The 19,449-nt window shown below is 38.1% G+C and overlaps 1 protein-coding gene across 1 annotated transcript; it reads right to left on the reverse strand.

Annotated features, from left to right (window-relative positions):
* Positions 1–3,471: 3,471 nt before the first annotated feature.
* Positions 3,472–19,249, reverse strand: dctn2 (dynactin 2 (p50)). The gene is made up of 14 exons (XM_008408473.3): positions 19,037–19,249; positions 18,675–18,743; positions 15,014–15,110; positions 13,807–13,868; positions 13,500–13,598; positions 12,390–12,550; positions 10,626–10,776; positions 10,339–10,404; positions 10,086–10,124; positions 9,850–9,927; positions 9,221–9,292; positions 7,323–7,425; positions 6,511–6,602; positions 3,472–4,222 (listed from the first exon to the last, which is right to left on the reverse strand). The coding sequence occupies exons 1-14, from the start codon at positions 19,070–19,072 to the stop codon at positions 4,136–4,138; spliced, it is 1,212 nt and encodes a 403-aa protein (XP_008406695.1). The 5' UTR covers positions 19,073–19,249; the 3' UTR covers positions 3,472–4,135.
* Positions 19,250–19,449: the final 200 nt, after the last annotated feature.

Below are 19,449 nucleotides of genomic sequence, written 5' to 3' on the forward strand. Positions count from 1 at the left end.
CTTGTGTCATTATGAAGCGATGTTATAGAGCCAAACATTTGGATTGAATTAGTTTCAGACAGTTTGTGATCATGGTCTCTTCTTTTTAAAATCGGTTCCAGTCTAACTTGTGTACTTTGTGCTATAAAAACAAAACAACAATTAAAGATGCAGCATATTATGAATAAGATATGCAATTCATCTTGTCATGTTCTGCTTTTGTATTTTATTCATGCTCTGAGCTGACTGTCAGTGAGTGTAAACAAACTGTACACTATCTGTTCGTGGATCAAGGCTTCGATCAGCTTTTTCTTCATTTGTTTTTGGAAATGTTGATGTAATGTTGCCTAATCTTTTGTTATCGGATATCCCTGTCACATTCACATAATCATCAGACATTAGAGCCTGTAAGTTGTAATTTAAAATATTTAAGGCAATATGCAGTCCCACAGTGGCTGCATAACTTTATCAGGCGTGATGAAAATATGTTGTTTTGATATCTCAATTTTCAACAAGCAGAGCAAACAAATTTTTCTTCCAAAAATGAGTCGAAAAGCTAAATGTGGACTTTGCTGTTTCCTAGGCAGTGACTCATATTTCATTTTTCAGAGAATAAACAAAAGAAGAAGAATTAACTTTGGAAGGAGTTGACGTTTTTATTGCTAACTCTTTATCAGATCTGGATTATTGATTTCTTTTGTTTTTGCAGGCAGATAAGTGAGCAGTCTGGGGAATTTCCAGTCAAAACACCCCTCTCCCTTCTTTTTCTGTCCTGTGCCCTTGGTCAGAGCTCCACACCCAGTTTCTCCTCACAGACACACACACACACACACACACGCACATATAAACACTCAGCAGCTGTTGGAATCCTTCCCTTCACTGAACTAAGACCAACTGATACAGCTGTTAGTGATACAACCCTTTTTGCTTTACCGCCTCCTGGTTTGTGCTTTCTCTTTTTGTGCTTTTGCTTCTTTTGAGAGTGTCCGCTAAATAACAGCTAAAATTAAAAGAAATACACCGTTATCTGTAGAAGAAATATCACTTTTACAGCCTATTTATGTTGGCTTAACGTGTCAAACTACCGAACAGATTTTACTAACAGCCACTTTCCTTTAAGTTGTATGTTTGCGTTAGTCTAAGCTAAGGCAGACACTGATTTTCTCTGGCGTGTGTTGGCGCCCTCAGTAAACTTATTGCATTTTATTTCCACCGCCTTCTTAAGATGTCAAAATCTCATGTAACCTAGCCAATAGAGTAAGAAATTATCCACAAAGTAACATACTGTCCAGATTTTACTGCCAAGTTGTTGACCTTCTTGCGGTTGGAGGTCTGTAATGACTTTGCGGACAATCCTGTTAGCCTGTTAAACCCTGTTTACCACTGAGTCGCATGCATCTTTACTTTGTCTTCTCTATCTTGAGTGTTTTCATTCGCTACAAGCTTCATTCTGCCCCACGACTGTGGGCCAGTCACCCTGTTTTACTCCGCTTACGCCTGCTCACCTCTTCTGCCCGTCGTTCTGCCTCACAACAGCCTCCTCACCTGTCTACACCCATACAGGGAAATCTGACAAACTGATGCAGAGTGGCTTTGTGTGATTTCCCTTCCCTGTAGCATCTTTCAGGTTTCTGACATCAGCCGATATTTTTTATAATTATTTTCCATCTTTTATTTCCAGCGCTGTTACAGAAAATTATTTTATTTTATACATTTGCTATATCTTAAGTTACTTAATCTTTAATGGTTATTCTTTTGTAATTTGAAAGATAAATCACCTAAAATTATTTTGTCTTATTTAAAAAAATTAAAAAATCTATGCATCAGGTCAAGACAGCATTTATTCTCTGTATGTAAAGCCACTCTCAGTTCACTGATTTTTTCATTCTGTTCCCTGTCAGAGGTAAGAAGTCCAAGAAACAGGTGAAAAAAGACAAGACACCATGGGTCATAAAAGTTTAAATGCCCATCTGAACAGGTGGGTATACTGGCAGTGAAACACACATTCCTGGCTCTTACACCATCTTTTTCTTCCTTTTCAAGTTTTTCCCCATATCAGCACCAGAAGATGGGGTTTTTAGAGCGATCTGTGTTCCCAGCAGCCACTGCCGTGCTCTCCTGCTCCATGAAGCCAGACAACTTAAATATTTACTTTGTCCAGAGGCGCAATCAGTGGAGGGTTTACTTACACTGATAAATCAAGAATGGGTGGTTTAAAAAAACATATCTATTAGCTGTGAGTTTGGATCTAAGGCTACTTGTTTTTTAAAGACGGTCTCGTTTATTTATTGTCCTAATATTCTAAATACTTGTAAATAATTCAAAATATTAATTCAAATATAGAGGAAGGGCTGACCTAATAGAGAAGGACAAATGCAGTACAGCTTGATATATGGTGTGTGTCTATCTCCGTGTTCCTGTGGGGCATTCCCTTCCCAGTTGGAGCTCCGGATCAAATTCCCTCTACGTTACCCTCAATATGCCTTGTTTGAGCTGGCTGGTCGTCTTCACCATATACATGTTTGATTAAAAACAAGGTTTTTCTTTTATTGTAATTTATGTAGTCCCAGATTGGTTCAAATTGAACATCATTGTAAAATCAAAATTTCCAGTCTTCATCTCAAACTGTGCGCCCACTAGCAGCACACACAGGTGCTGATGTGTCTGAGTGACTCACCCGGCGCACCTGATCCTTACCCCGCTGCCGTTATCTGTCGGCCTTTGTCACCAACACCATCACCTGACTTCAGACATGAGCCAGCTTTTTGTTTTAATGCTTTTTATAAGCCTCTTAATGCTGGAGGGATTTGAGCTTGACCTCAGACACCCGAATGGTTTCCCATGAGTTCCTTTGGAAATACGGCACAACAGAGGAGCTCTGCTGTAGTTTAAGACGAAACGGTTTCTTTACATGACTTCACACTGGCTTACAATACTGTTTACTTCTAGGTGAATTAATGAGGTTACAAGATTTAACTCTGATTCTCTTTAGGAAAATGGGTCAGTTTATGCAACGTTCTTTGTGAAAGCACAGAGACACGACGAGAGCTCCAAGAGGGCAGAAATCAAGGGTTTCGGTTTCGTCAGGGCAGGTTTTTAAATGCTAAAAATACAGAACACCCAACTCCATTACATTTTAGATGCAAACAAATTGAATTTTAAGATTTAAAGTAAATTTCTAAAAAAAAATTCCTCTGAATAAATATTTTAAAATGGCACAAGAACCTGGTTTTATGAATAAAGCTGAATTGTTTCTGTAAACACATTTCCTTTGTTGGCTTTATTACATGCTATACTGCCACCTTGTGGTCATATATCGTATGACAATTATAAATGGGGCAATTGAGTTTTATTATAGAAAATTTTAATGGTTATATTGCTTTATCATCTAATCTCAATTATAATTATGATTTAACCTATAATTGCTTTTGTCAAGCTGGCAATGGTCAAGGTTTTATAAAAATGAGAGCCTGAAATGAACAGAGCCACATGTATGACATTTTGATTTATTGATCAGCTTCAGTGACCACAGATGAACAGAGTTGTAAGCAATGAGAAAGATTAAAAGTTTGTCTGGTGTCCCGGTCATAATATAGTTACAAGCAACCGAGTGTAAGGAAACAATAAGGTACACGGGCATATTTACAAGCTCTCCTTCCACATCATACCCACACCAACATGCTCTTGATACAATAAAGGACGAGAGGTCGTACTTGCATTAAAGAGCAAACGTTTTTTGTCATCTAACCGAACTGGGATTCATTTATTTATTCCAAAGTTGCAGTTCAAATCCTCTCAGTGTAAATCTCCAGAAGAAACTTCTATGTGAATAAAAATAAAAGCAGTCCAGTCTAAAAACTGATCAGCTGAACAGGAAAGACTTCAACCAGTGGGATCTTTGGAATGAAATATTTTCAAATTACATCAGTTTTATGCAAGGAAGAGGAAATGAGGGTGGACATCTGAAGAACATTTGGTCTCCTTTTTGTTTTGCCCATTTCGTCAACTTTCTAACATTCCACTTGGTGAAAAAAGGCGGAGGCTGAGCAAGAGAAGAACGTCCAGAAAGCACAACGCTACACCCCACTTCGGATCTGTGCTCTCTAACCAAATATTTATTGTCCATGTTCTACTCTCTCCTTTATTTATTCAAACTTTATTTGGAAATCTTCTTCATCCTCTGATCCAGGGCTGCAAAGTTCTCCTCGATAGCCACCAGATTTTCCTTCATTGTCTGTTGGACCTACAGGGTAAGGAGATGAAGATGAGTTAAAAGTGTAGGAGAAATTCAGAAATGTACAAGAGAAACAAGATCCAACAGATTTCAAAGTGACCATAAGGGAGACCACGCAGAGAATGTGAGGAAAATGATGCGTTAATGAACAAAGAGAAACATGGATCCAACTTGAGAAATGAGAACTCGCTCTCAGCATCCAGAAGTTTAATCCAGTTTACCAACTTGGGCAGATTTGAACACAAATCCGTGAATTATTTTAAACACTAAAATGAGGGATTAGTTATTTTTGGAAGCATATACTTAAATCTTAATCTCCTCACTGGTAGCATGCTACTTATTAAATACTAAACCATAGAAATACAATTTCTGTGATAACACCTTCAAATTTATCAGATTTCTGTCAAAGTTTTAGATGTAATATTTAGCTAAGCCAACCTTCAGCAGACTTAGCACTGTTCCAGTATTTCATTTGATTGCAGATTTAAAAGAAAATATATGGTTGCAAAACAGACAAAGTGGATCAAAGTTAAGCATCTCAAAATATTGAGGAAATATTAGCAAATATCCAAAGTAATTTATCAGTACAATATCTACATACTTTATTTTTTCTTTTTTAAAGGTTTTGTTTGTTTTGTTGGCTCTAGTGGCCTTTATTTGAAAGTTAAGGCTTCCATATGTAGGTCGTGCTTTGTCCCTGTGCCACCACAGCACCCCAACATTTACATACTTAAACGAACCAATTTAAATGAAACCAAATGGGCAGGATATTTCCAAATGCATTCTTAATCAGGAGAAACGGCTATAACTCCTGACAGTTTTTATTTTCACCAGATAAAATTAAGTTAGTTTTGCTTAGTTTTATAAAACAAGCCACTTCCCAAATATAAAATATTGTTCAGATGTGAAGCGCTTAAACTAGAAAAGACTGATAGGAGGGTTTTATCATCGATTCCACTGATCTGCTGCACTGTGGTAGTTTTCTACAAGTCTTACCTCTTACAATTTGTCAATGAAAAAAAGTGACCAACTGGGAATAGTGTTCCAGACCAAGAAGCAAAACCACTTAAATCTGCTCATGTTATTTATATCTTGATCTGATGAAACCACACTGGAGGTGTTTGAACCGGCAGCTTCAGGAGTAGTGCTCTGCCACAGAGGGACGAGCAGGGAAGCCAGTTATCTCTGCATTTGACAGAAGCTCTGATAACGCCTCAGATGCTGCAGTGAAACTACCAAGTCTGTGAACCCAACTGCACCAATAATGGGGGGAAAAAAAAACACAACCGGGTTTATCCTCTGGATGAAGAGCAGCTGGAGCAGATAAACTGTTGGGTTTGTTAAATATTATACATTTAATCCAAAGGAGAAAATATTTTGTCAGTGAAAATAGTAAAGCAAAAATAATTTACACTTTTGACCTAGTAGACAAGTCGGTTATGCTTATAATGCTCTTCTTCCAGTCATGTGACGACAGCACAAAAAGAAGGTACATTTAAATTAAAAACAGTACAGATAAAATAAGGTTTTTCAATGCTTTTTAAAAGTAACCACAGAACTGGCCAAACAAGTCAGAGGGAAACTATTCCTCAGCTTTGCAGTCAGACTGAAATGCACCTGTCCCTTTTTGTTTGAGCCTTGCATAAGAAATAACCAACATCTTCTGAAACTGAATTACGAGCAGCAACGTATCGGGTTTAGAGCTCTGTAAGCGAGCACGAGTCCTTTAAAACAACTTTATCCAATGTAAAGAGTATAAAACTGCTGTAATATTAGTCGGTTAACCCGATTTAGTGAGAAGTCTGGCAGCTGTATTATGAATGGCTGAAGGGAGGGGATTGATTAACTGTCCAGATCGGTAAATCGGGCATTACAGTAATCCAGGCATAATCATCAATATTAGATTATATAGAATGATAAAAATTGACATTTCAGATCTAGAATATTTGTTATGCATTAAAAACCAGAGTGAGCACCAGTCAGTCTTTCTATCCATCCTCCTCCTATACATTTATTTCCGCAGCACTGCAAAAGACGAGCGTGTGTATATTAAATATCTGATATTAAATGAGCTCATTTCATAATGTTTATGAAAATAGGTTATCATAAAATCTCTTTACCTCATCCAGTATTAGATGAACATGTTAAGTATCAAATTTTCTCTTGCATTATAAAATTTCACATCTTGTACTTTTTACTTAAGAGACTAAAACTTGCCAGTGTTCTCGTTTCACATTTCCAGCAAAAGAAAGGATTAATGTTGCAGCGGTTGTTCCAGACGGCAGTGAACTTCCTACCTGCGTTAGCAGGGTGTTGTTGTCTTTCAGAGAGTTGTTGATCATCTGCTGAGTCGTGTCCAGGTGAGTCAGCAGCTGGCCAAACTGCATGGCTGTCAGACACACAGTTGAGTGAAAAAGTGAAAGTCAAGAAAACTTTGTGTTTTCCTGTTAAACGGAGAAAAACTGAAGAGTATAGTGCACATATAACAAAACCGATGAGTTCCTCAGTGATTACACAGATTCATGTATTTGATATATTATTAATAAAATAAGTATGAATGGCTGCTTTTAGATGGCATTATTTGACAGATGTTTAAAGTAATGCATTACCTCATGTTACACGTCTCTTTCAAATTGGCAGAGCTGATTAAAACCAAAGTTCTCCGTCTTTCACACTACATTTTTCAAGAAGGTGTTAAATTAACTTCATTACCCGTCTCAATATTATTTTAGTCCTTTAGTGTTAATCATAAATCCCCTTTCTAGATACAATTTTGTGCATCCAGAAATGCTCTAATCCCACCCCTACCAACCAATAAAATTTCTTTGAACTCTCACGGGAGTCATTTCAAGGTATTTCTACCCTGAAATAAAATAAAATACAAAGGACAACTAAAAGATTTTTTAACACTATTGCTGTAACTCATGTCAGGTTTGCCAGATATGCAACATTGTTACAATATTTGCAATATAAACCAGTACAGTACTTTAGTTGATTGTTCAGGGTTTTTTTTGCCTCAGGAAGTTGATTCTTGAGTTTGAAGGCTCTGTGTGTGCAAATGAATGAAAACAGTGCTTGTCAAGCTGTCAGTCACTTTCTTAGGTCTTACCTTGCTCATGCAACTCCTTGACAGCAACCAGCCTCTGCACCACCTGAGGAACGGAGGTGGACACGGCATCCCACTTCTGCACCACATCATACAGCTGCGACACCTGACAAGTGTAGCGACAGAAATGTAAATAGGAATACTATAGTGCTATAGTATTAGAACTATAGTATTTTAGTGCTAATACTATTGGTATTAGCACTGGTGGCTAATACCAATAGTTAGGACAATCTGGTTTTTCCTTCTACAATTTCAAACTCTTAAGAAGGTATAAAAATTCAGTTTTCACAGACCGACAACTTTCACACCATCTCAGGTTCCGAAAAGACTAGATGTTCACACCAAGACTGGTTTTTGTTTTATAACCAGAAAACTTGGTTCCATTACCTGGACCTGCTGATGATCACTGGCTATAGGACTTATCAGACCCGAGCACATAAAACACTCATGAGGGCAACAGTGGAACCAATTTGTCAATAAATGGCATTAATACAAGATAGCCTCTGAATTTGGTGAGTCTGCATCTGTTACACTTCCACACAAATAAACAATAATATAATAATTCTATTATTTTGGTCAGAAATGGTTTGTTCAATATGTGAATTATTTGGTTTATTTCACTAAATCCGTTCATTATTTACTGTATTTTAGGCTTCAAAATCCAAATATTAAATTTTTTGTGTATAATAGTGTGCATTATACACACCATTAATGTTACACAACATTAATAGAGTGTATAATGCCCAGTGCTTTATGTTCGTAATGTTTTATTGTTTACAAAAAACAAAACAAGTCATCTACCAGTCTCTCCAACATTGACTGTCAGTGACCCATGTTTACAGTTGTCAGTGATCAGTTCACACTACCAGACTTCAACTCAAAAAAAAAAATATATATATATATATATATATATTTTGGCAGCAACAGTTTTGTTCCTGCACAGACTTCATCCCATCTCACATCAACAGATTTTTGTGCAGACTGACCACAACTGGTGCAGCCTGACAGATTTGTCTTGACTGAGAATCGAGGGTTAAATTCAGACTGAAATTTGAGCAGAGCTTCTCCAGCTTTAGTTGCCGATCATGGATCAGGAAGATGAATGCAACATGGGTGGGGCAGCACCTTCTGCTCTGTTCTTAATATTTTGATGCTACTTTGAACAATTTCAACATTTGAAATGTGCTTCATGAACAGCTTAGTAAAATTTTCTCTGTGATGAACATAGATTTTTTGTTTTGAACAGCTGATAAATTTATAGTTTCCTACATAAAAGCATAAAATAATTAACCTATCCCTGGAAAATTTGAAAAGCTACCAGACCTGAAAACATAATAACTTTACTAAGCATTAGTAAAAGTAAAAGCATTACATGATTAAACAAAATCTGCTGCCACCTACTGGCCTCTAACATAAATCACTGTTGAACAGTCGATGGCTATGTCATGCAGGTCAAACAGATCCGTTGAGGAACAGACAGATTGACAATAAAAATGAACGTGGCATCCCACGGCGATGTCATAGGTGGTTTTATCAAACCACACACCAGCATTTTCTTCTGACAAACAGAATAAACCATCTGTGCTTCACATTTAATTAATCCTTTAAAAACGTTTTAAGAAATCACTTTACCGTTTCCCTGTCGTCAGTGAACCTCTTAAAAATAAGGGGTGATACTGCAGTGGTTTTGATGCTGAGCTCTTAGTTTAGCTGTCAGAGCACTGGACTGGTCCAGTTATCCATGTCTCATAGAAAACGGTTTCTTTAAAGAAATGAAAAGTCTTCAGAGAAGAAGAAGAAGCCTGGTATTCTTATGGCTGAATGAAGAAACTGATCCTTTGCTTTGATACAACCCGTCGCTACTCGGCACAGAGGCTGATACATGTACCGGGATTACTAACCTTGTTTTGTGTTTCTGCATCTTCAATCGCTGCCTTGTTCTTGGCAATCTCATTCATCTTCCCAAGGACACTCTGGAAGATAGATTTAAATAACAAAAAAAAATTATTCACAGAACTCAAGGGGACAATTTTCTTACAAGACGAGCAATGGAGCTTTTTTTTTTTCTTTTAAGACAGCATATGATGTAAACATTCTTTGTAAGCATTTAAAACCGCCCACTAAAAGAAGTAGCACTATGATCAAAATGCTGCAGCCCGGACATTATTTCCCTGAAGCACAAAGGGCTTTGAAAGGTTTAAAAAGCAGAACATGGAAGAAAGAATTCAAACAGAAAACAACAACAAAGTTCTGCCAGCAGTTCACATCCAGCGAATCTCCGTAATCATCACTAAACATTATGGAAATGACATGATGGCAGTTTGCAGAAAGACACAGTTGGCCAAGAAGGCATGTCGGGCTCTTAACTGCATGCTGATTAAGGTCTCAACTAAATGCAAATATCTGAACTCCAAAGACATTCCGGAAACTTCACAAAACACAGAATTATTACAAACATCCTGATTTTTTTTACTGGGCTGATAAATTTGTGCAGAAAGACTCAGTTGCTCTAGTTTTATAATGTAGGTACCTGCAGTCTTGCCTCTACTTGATCCAGTGTAGCAGAGTCCAGTGCGCTGACCCTTGCCTGCAGGAGCTCAATGGTGTCCTGAGGTAAAAGATGCACACGAGTTACAAACACACCTGAGAATAGAACCTGGTGTTTCCCCTATTCTGTTGGCAGGAACTGGTGACCTCTTTAAGTGTCCCAGTTCTTCTGCTACACGTCACAGATGGTTATAAACTCTGAATAAAGGGACTTCTTACCATCAAACTGGCTCCTTGTACACCAGCATTAAGAGGTCCCTACAATAAACAAACAGAAAATTAGTACTTCTATCATAAATTATAGAAGAAAATGAATGTGGTTCTATTTCACTTTATGGATAGTGATGCGTTTCGACAGGCATAAATATTTCATTGTTTGATGATTAAAGAGAAGCAAATGTACAGGCTAAGTAAGAATGTGTCACAGAAACACTGAGGCGGATGTGTGTGCAAAATCCATCGGTGTGTGTACCTGCTTGTCTGATCCGGAGCCAACAGCGATCTCAAGCTGAGCTAGACGCTTCTCCAGTTCCGCCATCTACAGGGATGGAAAACAGGCAACACATGGTTGGAAGCGACATCGGCATCCCACAAAGCACGTTGCTGCGTTTTTGTCTCTTCATCCAGTGTATTGCCAACAAATATTCAGATATGTGAATGAAAACGCAACACATCAGGGATCAGGGAGCTCGTCTGACTAAAACATTCAGACTGCACTCGTCAAGACGCTAGCCCCCACCGCCTTAACCTCGACGCTACCTTGGCGGACTCGTTGAATTTCTCCTGCTCTGGTCTGCTGTGCAACTCGTAGAGCACCACTCCATCTGGACCCTTTGTTGAAGAGGGTTTGCCATCTCCTGCGGAGCTGCTGCGACTGCCCTTCGCCGCCTCCAGCTGGGTGAGCAGACGCCTGCAGGCAGGAGGGAGAGGAAGACGCAGAATGATTATACAGTCTGTTCAAAGCAGTTAACGGCCCCATGTGCCGTCTGTCTCTCTCTCTCCTCAATGTGTTTAAATTTCAGTTTGAAGGTGAAAATCTGTCCCTTTCCATTGTTTCAATCCCAACATGCATCTTGAAGCTTCAGCTTTCCCCGTTTATGCTGGGTTTTGACATATTTCACAGCATCTCCTGCCTCCTGTCTGGCTGCAAGTCCCAGTGCAGGGACAGTGAACTGTTCAACCAACCCAGGGTCAAAAGCCATCAAAGCCATTATGCACAGTATAATGGTTAATCCAATTAATCGGATTAATCATGATGGAAAAAAATCAGCAACTGGAATAACCACTCTAAAATAAGCCATTTACTGAAAACAGTAATTAAGTAAAAATGTAATGTTAAAAAAAAAAGAAAGAAATATATACATTTTACCTTTTAAATAGAAAACCTTTGTGAATATGTTCTACCTAAAAACTGAAGCCACATTTGAGCTTTTTAGCATTTGCATTTCCCACATGCTTCGACCTTTCCTAATTTCTATGCATTTTTTATTTCAGTTTAGCACAAGTTGTTGCTCGGCATAATTTTATGCCAGGCACTGATGCATTTATTTTTGCTCCTCTCTTCCACTAGGCTTTATTGTTTAACAAAACTCCAAACAGCTTAGAAGAGGTTATAATTATGTTTCACTAGACTTTAGGGGAAAAGTTCTAAACGTTTTGCTTGAACTTTATCACGTTGCTACCAACATTTTTCATGCATTTAATTTGGGTTTATGTGACAAATTAGTGCAAATGTGAAATGGAAGAAAACAAATACATTGTTTAAACGCAGGTAGGCATTCTGTTTGGTTTCCACCAGCTGTTCACATCAGTAGACTGACACGTCTCCCCACTCTTTAAAAAAATAGTTCAAGTTTGCCCAGACTGAAAAGGAGTGCGTCTGAATTTCTCAACAGCATTCAGGTCTGGTATTTTATCCTGACACATGGATGTATTTTGATCCAAGGCATTCTCAGTCATGTAGCTATGGCTGCATGTTTAGAAGTCCAGCCTCAAGTCTTTTGAAGCTTCTATAAGGTTTTCTTCCAGGATCTCCATTTAGCTTGACCCGTTTACCTCAATGGCTCCAAACATCTTTAATATGTCTCCTACTACAAGAAAAGCATTCCCACAGCATGATGCTGTCACCAATAGCACTGGTGTATTCAAGGCTTTGCACAGTTTTGGTTTTTCACCATTTGTTTTTTTTTAATGCTGGAAAAATGTTATATTTTAATCTCACCTGATGAGAATAACAATACATTTTACAGTACTTTAATTATTTACAGTTTCCTACCTAAAATCTCTAAAGTTTGTGATCATAACAACATCACAAGAAAAGGTTTAAAGACTACTTTAGTGAGGCAGAATAAAATGTATCTTAATAAACCCCAGGCATAAACAAGCTAATACCACCACAACAAAACTTGGCTCTAAACATTAAATTAAAATGCTCGTCTTGAAAGATTGTCTTTGCTGAATCTTATCAGCACACTTTGAACATTCATGACAGTTGTATGTCTTGCCAGGCTGCTCTCATCTCACCTGGCAAGCGCTCCATCTGGATCGGCCAGGTTGATGTGCGCCTGCGGTCCCAGCAGAGAATCAAGATGGGCAGAAACCAGCTGCTGCTTCAGCTGCGCTGCCTGCTGAGCGAGAACCACCGGGGTGAGGCGCTCCTCTGCATTACTTTCCTTTGCAGTAGCCTAGAAGGTAAAATTGGTGGAGTATGTGAGTGGACATCATTTTCATGTCAGGGTACAATCACAACAACAAAAAAATGTTTTGCTGAGCTCATGCTGCTGTTTTTGCTGTGGTCAAGGACCTTATGATCAATTTCTGGAGCATCATATCAACTCAAACGATGTACTTTGCCCCATCTTCGCTAGTCATCATGGTGTCACCAGGTTCACTTGAGTTGGGAAATTTGAAAAAAATTTTGGACTCTTGAACATTTCCCCAACTTTGCTAAAAAATAATTCTTAGTATTTTCTCTCCAGAAAAGTAAATGTTATTTAACTGATGCAGATCTAGAATTAATACCGTAATATTTTTGCGAAAAATATCTCTAACTATTACATGCGTAAGCGTATTTTTTCTCAAAAAAAAAAAAGTCACCTGTGATCTAATCTATCTAATAATTTTGAGAATAGGTTAGGTTTACGGACAACTGCAGCTGTAAATGGAATTTCTTAATGCTGCATGACTGTCACAGAAAAGCAGCAGGCAGACCAAATACTCTGCCAGTACAACCTGCAGGACCTACAGAATGAGAGAAAAAAATAAAACCTAAACTACCTGAAAACAGCCTAAATTGTTATTAGATACTGGGAGCAGGGTTGCTTCACCAAACGCATCCACATTAATGAGAAGCAAAGTTAATTAGTGGCTTCTAAAAGGAAACTTTGTAAATCTGAAAAGCGACTCTGCTCGTTCTAAATTCACTTTAGCTTTAAATTGAGGTCACACTCCGTAAGTCCTCACTGCACAAACTTTCACATATGATTAAATGGTCTAGAAATATTGGAAACATGTCAAAAAAAATGAACACCATCTGGTTTGCAGTTGTGAAAACGTTTTTTTGATTCGGTGTTGAAAACCAGATGGATTTTCCCCCCAGATTTTTTCAGTGTGAATGTGCTGCTAGCAGCCCACCTGGATGGTGTCCACCTCCTGAACGAGTTCCTGGATCTCATTAACCAGGCGCTGATACTTTTGCTGGGGTGTCTCCTTCACGCCGCTGCCCTCACCGAGCTAAAGCACAAAGAAAGAGAAGAACAAAAAAAACTGAATATTATTGAAGTTCAACAGCTGAAAAAAATATCTGCCTGTTTGACTTTATTGGAAAGCACAGTGAGCAGATGAAAAAAAAATAAAATAAATAAATAAATAAAAACAGCTTTGGGAAAGTGATAATCCAATAAAAAAATTAAAAATACTGATGCATTTCTACGGCACTTACGATTTCAAACTCTCCCGACTCATAACCCACTCTTCTGCTTCTACTGATTCTATCTGAGAAGTCTGTGAAAAAGAGACATTTGTCATACGATTAAACAAAAACTGTAAAAGTTGACTGATTGCTATAGACATCAATGCCCATTTGTGGAAAGTGAAAAACATTTTTAGTACCGTATTTTCCGCACTATAAGGCTCACCTCTCAAAAGCCAACAGTGCGCTTTATAATCCGGTGCGCTTTATATGTGGACCAATATTGAGCCACAACAGGTCTAGCAACTACGGTAAGCAGCCGCCGACTTCATTTTCCCCCGTAGAAGAAGAAGCGCGCGGTGCATGCTGGGACAGTTGTCAGAACGCTGGTTTGTTAATAAAAGTTTGACTGACCTATCTGCCTACCGACCTAATAATCAGGTCGTCTGCAGGTCATTTAGCACCATGTTCTCCACAAACATGTTGTGCGCGAACGGAGAAGGGTGACCATCGTCCAGCCACGCCCCGGCCCAGTTGCGGAAGGCTCTCCTCGCTGACCGGAGTCGGACTGTTTAGTTGACATTCTTTATGTCAACAAAGTGGCTTTAGACATTCATCTGGGGTGCATTGACTAGGGTTACCAAAGGACCAGCCCCTATACATTTAAAGCCGGGGGAGGGGGGAAGAGAGAGAGAAACAGAGACTGCGGTGGCAGCGTGTCGGTTGGTCAGAAAGCAGTTGGGCACAATATCGCAACACCGTGAGTGAAACAATGACTGGGGCAGACTACTATAGAAAGTACTTGGGGACCACTTCTTTATTATTACACATCCACATTTGTGGAGAACGGAACAAATCATGTCCCGTTTAGGTTCAATACGGGACGCGTGGCAACCCTAACTGTAGCGTCCATTCCTTATAATCCGGTGCGCCTTATAGTGCGGAAAATACGGTAAGTCTTTAAATACTTTATGGTTCACTTTTTTCTTAACAGTCTCTAAGTAGGCCAAAAAAATTACAATGTTATTTTATTGAAAGACAAAATTTTACAAAATTACTATTTTTTGACTTTACTGGAGAAAAAAAAAAAACCCAGTAGAGGCCCATTTCCATTATTAGAAAAAATAGTTTTAAAACCCAAAAACTATTTTACAGAAGACCCTTTATGCATCAGTAAAGTTGAAATGCTCCTGAAACTGAGTAAATTAAACAAGTTATTTGCTGAATCCAAACTGACCAAGTCCTTTGGTGCTGACGTGTTTGTCTTTGAACTTGTCGTAGGCTGCATTAGGGTTGACCACAATCCTCTCTACGCTGTCACTGCAAAGCTCCTCCTGATTAAAACAAAACAAAAAAAACACTCATTTAATCAAACACCATCCAGCAAAGCAGTCTGCTTACCGGTGTACAGAATACATCACGTGTTTAAATATATCAATGCTCAAATACAAATTGAGGAAATTATATCATACAACACCCCTACATGATTATGAATTTAAAGCAATTGTTTCAAAAGATTATTGAAATCTGCAAAGGTTTCCCATAATCTGGAAGATTCTGTTTAGGGGTGAACTGGATGATTTAATCAAATTTAGAGGAGCAGGAAAGAGATCAATGGAAAAAAAATGAATGTACCATTAATATTCACATTATGCAACCAACTCTAAAATGATTTTACTTCTGGATTAAATACTGTCATAAAAAAAGTTACATGAACCAAAAAGCCAGAAACACACCTGGAGCTACTTTATTCTCTCTAAATGACAACTGATTAATGATGTAAGGAAATTTAAAAAAAGATGATCGTTATGGAGACCAAGACTATAAATATAAATGACACAGAAATAAATGCCAATTCACACATAAGAGGACGCACAAAACAGTTGGTTCCAGAGATGTCAGGAGGAGGAGGAGGAGGAAGAGGAGGAGAGTGAGTTAGGCTCTTACCAGCTCCTTGGGTTTCCAAAGAGAGTTAAAGAAAATAAAATGGAAGAGCAGAGGGAGAGAGAAAAGCAGGGGGGGAGAGAGAGACAACACAGATTAATGTGGTTATCACATGCCATGCACACAACAGGAACACTTGGCCAGGGTTTCAGGAAGATAAGAAAGAAAGCAGTGTTCGGAGCGCTGCAGCAACAAACCCTGGAGACACAACTTCTCTGGAAAATGTAGGTCTCCGGTTCTTTCCCTCTTCACTCATTCAGGGTGATTAGATGACTTAACTCCAGAATTTCTCTTCTCTCTAACAATATTCTAATTCATCAGAAAGAAGTTCACTATTTTCCTGAACAGTAAATAAGAAAACACTGAATACCGTGTAGAGGTTCTTGGCAGTCTGGGCTGATTATTGCTGATTGTATTGTATATGATGAACTTTAGAATAAAAATGGTATTTATAGTAGGTATGGTCAGTTACCAGTATTAAGGTTAAGGTTTAAAAACTGCTAAAACGTTCTCATCTTGCCATTCCTATATTAAGGTCTATTTTCTGAGAAGCCAGAAGACTAAGCAGAGTGTTCTCTGGCTGTGTTGTCCATATAATCTTCAAGGGGTTCCCTTCACCTACCTGCTGCTGCCCACTGCCGGTCAGCAGGCCGAAATAACTACTGTACGTTTTCCTCATTTGCATAAAAAGACAAATTCAGATGTTATAAAATATTTCTGGTAATAAAAAACACCTGACAGTCATGCTATCGAAACCTTAACCAGTCAACCTCAAATGAACCAACAGCTTTATAGCTACAGCATTAAAGCTATGAGTGAAACATCTGTTCAGTAGCTGACTTTAGGCTTGGTACGTGAGCAGATAGCCCAACTAACATCAGCTCCAGGTACTTCCAACACTAATCTTTAGAGAGCAAAATGACAAAATGTTATCTCTTTTTGTGCAATAAGTAAATAAAAACTACTGAAAATACATGTTAATTTTTAAAATTATTTTAACTTAGTATTTCAATCAAACTCAAACTGAATACACAGTACAGATAAAATTATGACACTTGCAATACTGTTATATTTTATCAGCAGTAGGAATAATTGTTAAATTAGTATATTTTATTTACTAAATAAAATATACTATTATTAGTATAATAATAGTGTAAATTATTTACACTAATAAATATTATTAGTGTAAAATAATATTTATTTTACACCATTGCGTCACTATGCTCAAGTGTGTTCTGCAGTAATCCGAGAGTGGTCCATGCCCACATTAAGTTTGAAAACCCAGAAATATTCCTGCAGCCCAGTGACTGAATTAATCCAAAATCTAAAATAAAAAAAGCATACTAATAGCTATAATTCCAGTCACACACCTGATACATCTAATACCAGATCAAGATAATGATCTTTTGCACCCCTAAATGATGTAAAACACACTGGCCACAAAAAACCATTTTGGAGTAACTAAACAGGCATCCTCCAGAAAATGAGGACTGGAGAAAAAATAAGCTTGTGGTGATGTGGCAAGGGAGAAAGTCTAGCAGAATGCCAATGCCATAACCAAAGCTTATTTTTTGTGATTGTATTTATAAAACATGAAGGGGTGTGGGTAACAAGCAAACATTTTACTTCTGGATTTTGTTCCATTTATAGAATTTCACACTGCAGGTAAGTTTCTACCACATCCAACCTGTTAATTAGGACAGGCAAGCAGAAGAGCTCCTTAGAAAATTGAGTTAGTCAGAACATAAAAGTTAGCAGAGAAGCAAGTTGTTAGAGCATGAAGACAGGTTAAACAACAAAATGCAAGTCTTTTTCAGATGTCAGTACACACATGCATGCCTGCACACACCCACACACACACACACACACATACACACACTCACACACGTCAATCAGCACTTCTGAAGACCCTTCAGTATCATTATGGCCTTAATAAGATTTTCTATTTTTTTTTAATCAGGGATCAGCTTCTTCTACTTTAAAACAATTATTAAGGAATTACATAGTAACAGAAGAATAATGCCATTAACCCGGTTCTCATCACAATCGGTGCTTAAAGAAGAATTTGATAGATCATCATTAATGGAGAAAAAAAATGGAGAAAACCCAACATGCATTAAGCTCACAGAGAAATCTTACTTGTACACACTAGGGTCCCAGGAGGGATGAAGAGGGGGTCACAACAGGGACAAGAGAACAGGGAGAATAAATGTGGCAACATGGAACAGGAAATGCCAGTTAAGATTTGCTTGGCTGTCCCATCTACATTAGACAATAATTAAAAAAATAATAATAATGATAAAAGTATAAAAATTAAAGCAGCACCAGTCCACTGCATACGGGATGGTAAAACCAGTAAGTTTTTTTTTTTTATTAATTCGTAATTGAGAGGAAAAAAAAAAAAACAGAACTCAGAACATTTTTCGTAAAGTCACAAGATGATCATCATGGTATGATTATGAACAGGAGACTTCAGGGGGATTTTTTTGTCTCATTTCTAACTTCTTTCAGTGCAGATGCGGAGGATGCATTTATTATTTAGAAGGGGAAAAAATACACCAAATCGGGATTTTTTTTTTCTCTGAACATATTACAATACAACTTAAGCACCAACAGAGGATCGTTGAAGTAGTCTTAACTTTTCAGTTTTTATAAAGTTAGTAACAGTGGCTCAACATTTAGAAGTTGTGATTCATGATTTTTTTTTTTTTAAATTACAACTGGATAGCGGAGTGAAATCCCACACAAACTAGTTGCAAGCAATTTAATTTCAGTTTTAAAAAAATCAAGTAATTGTTAATAGATATGTCGTGTCAAACAGACCGTAATGACCCAGATAACAATAAAGGAACCAACTGTCCGTTAGAGGAGGGCTAAACGTTAGTTAGCTTATTAGCGTTAGCAGCAGGCTAATCAGTAATACGTCCATACATTAGCACAGAAAGACCACCTACCGATTCAAACTGAGCCTGGTCGTCCTCTGGAAGGTCGCCAGTCTCGTACACGTCTGGTTCGTTAAAAGCCTACAGAAACAAAATGCAATAAATGCTGTTACTTCGTTGGTTTGTTTGGTATTAGCCTGGCCAACGCCCCGGCTTCACTGAGAAACACCAAAATGACAAGTCTAGCGCTTTTGTATGTTTGCATCATTTGGCATCATCTTAGCTGCATGTCTGCTATTGAGACGCAATACTATCTGGTGCTCAATGTGGATTGTTTGCAGACAATAAGAAGATAAAAGATTCAGCAGCAGAGCTGTTAGCTAGCAGTTCCACCTTTGAGTCTGAAGATGTGTTTGTTAGCGTTAGCAACTTACAATTCCTGGTAAGTTTGCGTATTTAGGATCAGCCATTGTCAACAGGAACAACAAAAACACAACAAAATATAATAGCGATCTCTAAAACCGTTCAGGTAATCGATTCGCTGAGTGGGATTATATTAAAAGCTAGCAATGGATGAGCCAGCAGTATGTCAGCCGGCGGAGCGGTGCAAGCTGATGTGGTCACTTGCTTGATTTGGCAGCGTGTCTGCTCGATTTATTTCACTCAGTTTCACACGGGCGGTGCAGTTAACGCTATGTCAATGGGAAAGCGGTAAGCGTCTTATTAAAAACAGTAAAACAAGTACACCTAAAGCCGTCATGCGTCATTCCGCGTACATTTCGCCAGCCAATATGTTTTAAGGATACTTTTTCTTCGTAGTCACTTTTCTTAAAATTTACCAATAAAA

Source organism: Poecilia reticulata, chromosome 5 (assembly GCF_904066995.2).
Source record: "Poecilia reticulata chromosome 5, P_reticulata-male-v2, whole genome shotgun sequence".
NCBI classification, from domain to species: Eukaryota; Metazoa; Chordata; class Actinopteri; order Cyprinodontiformes; family Poeciliidae; genus Poecilia; species Poecilia reticulata.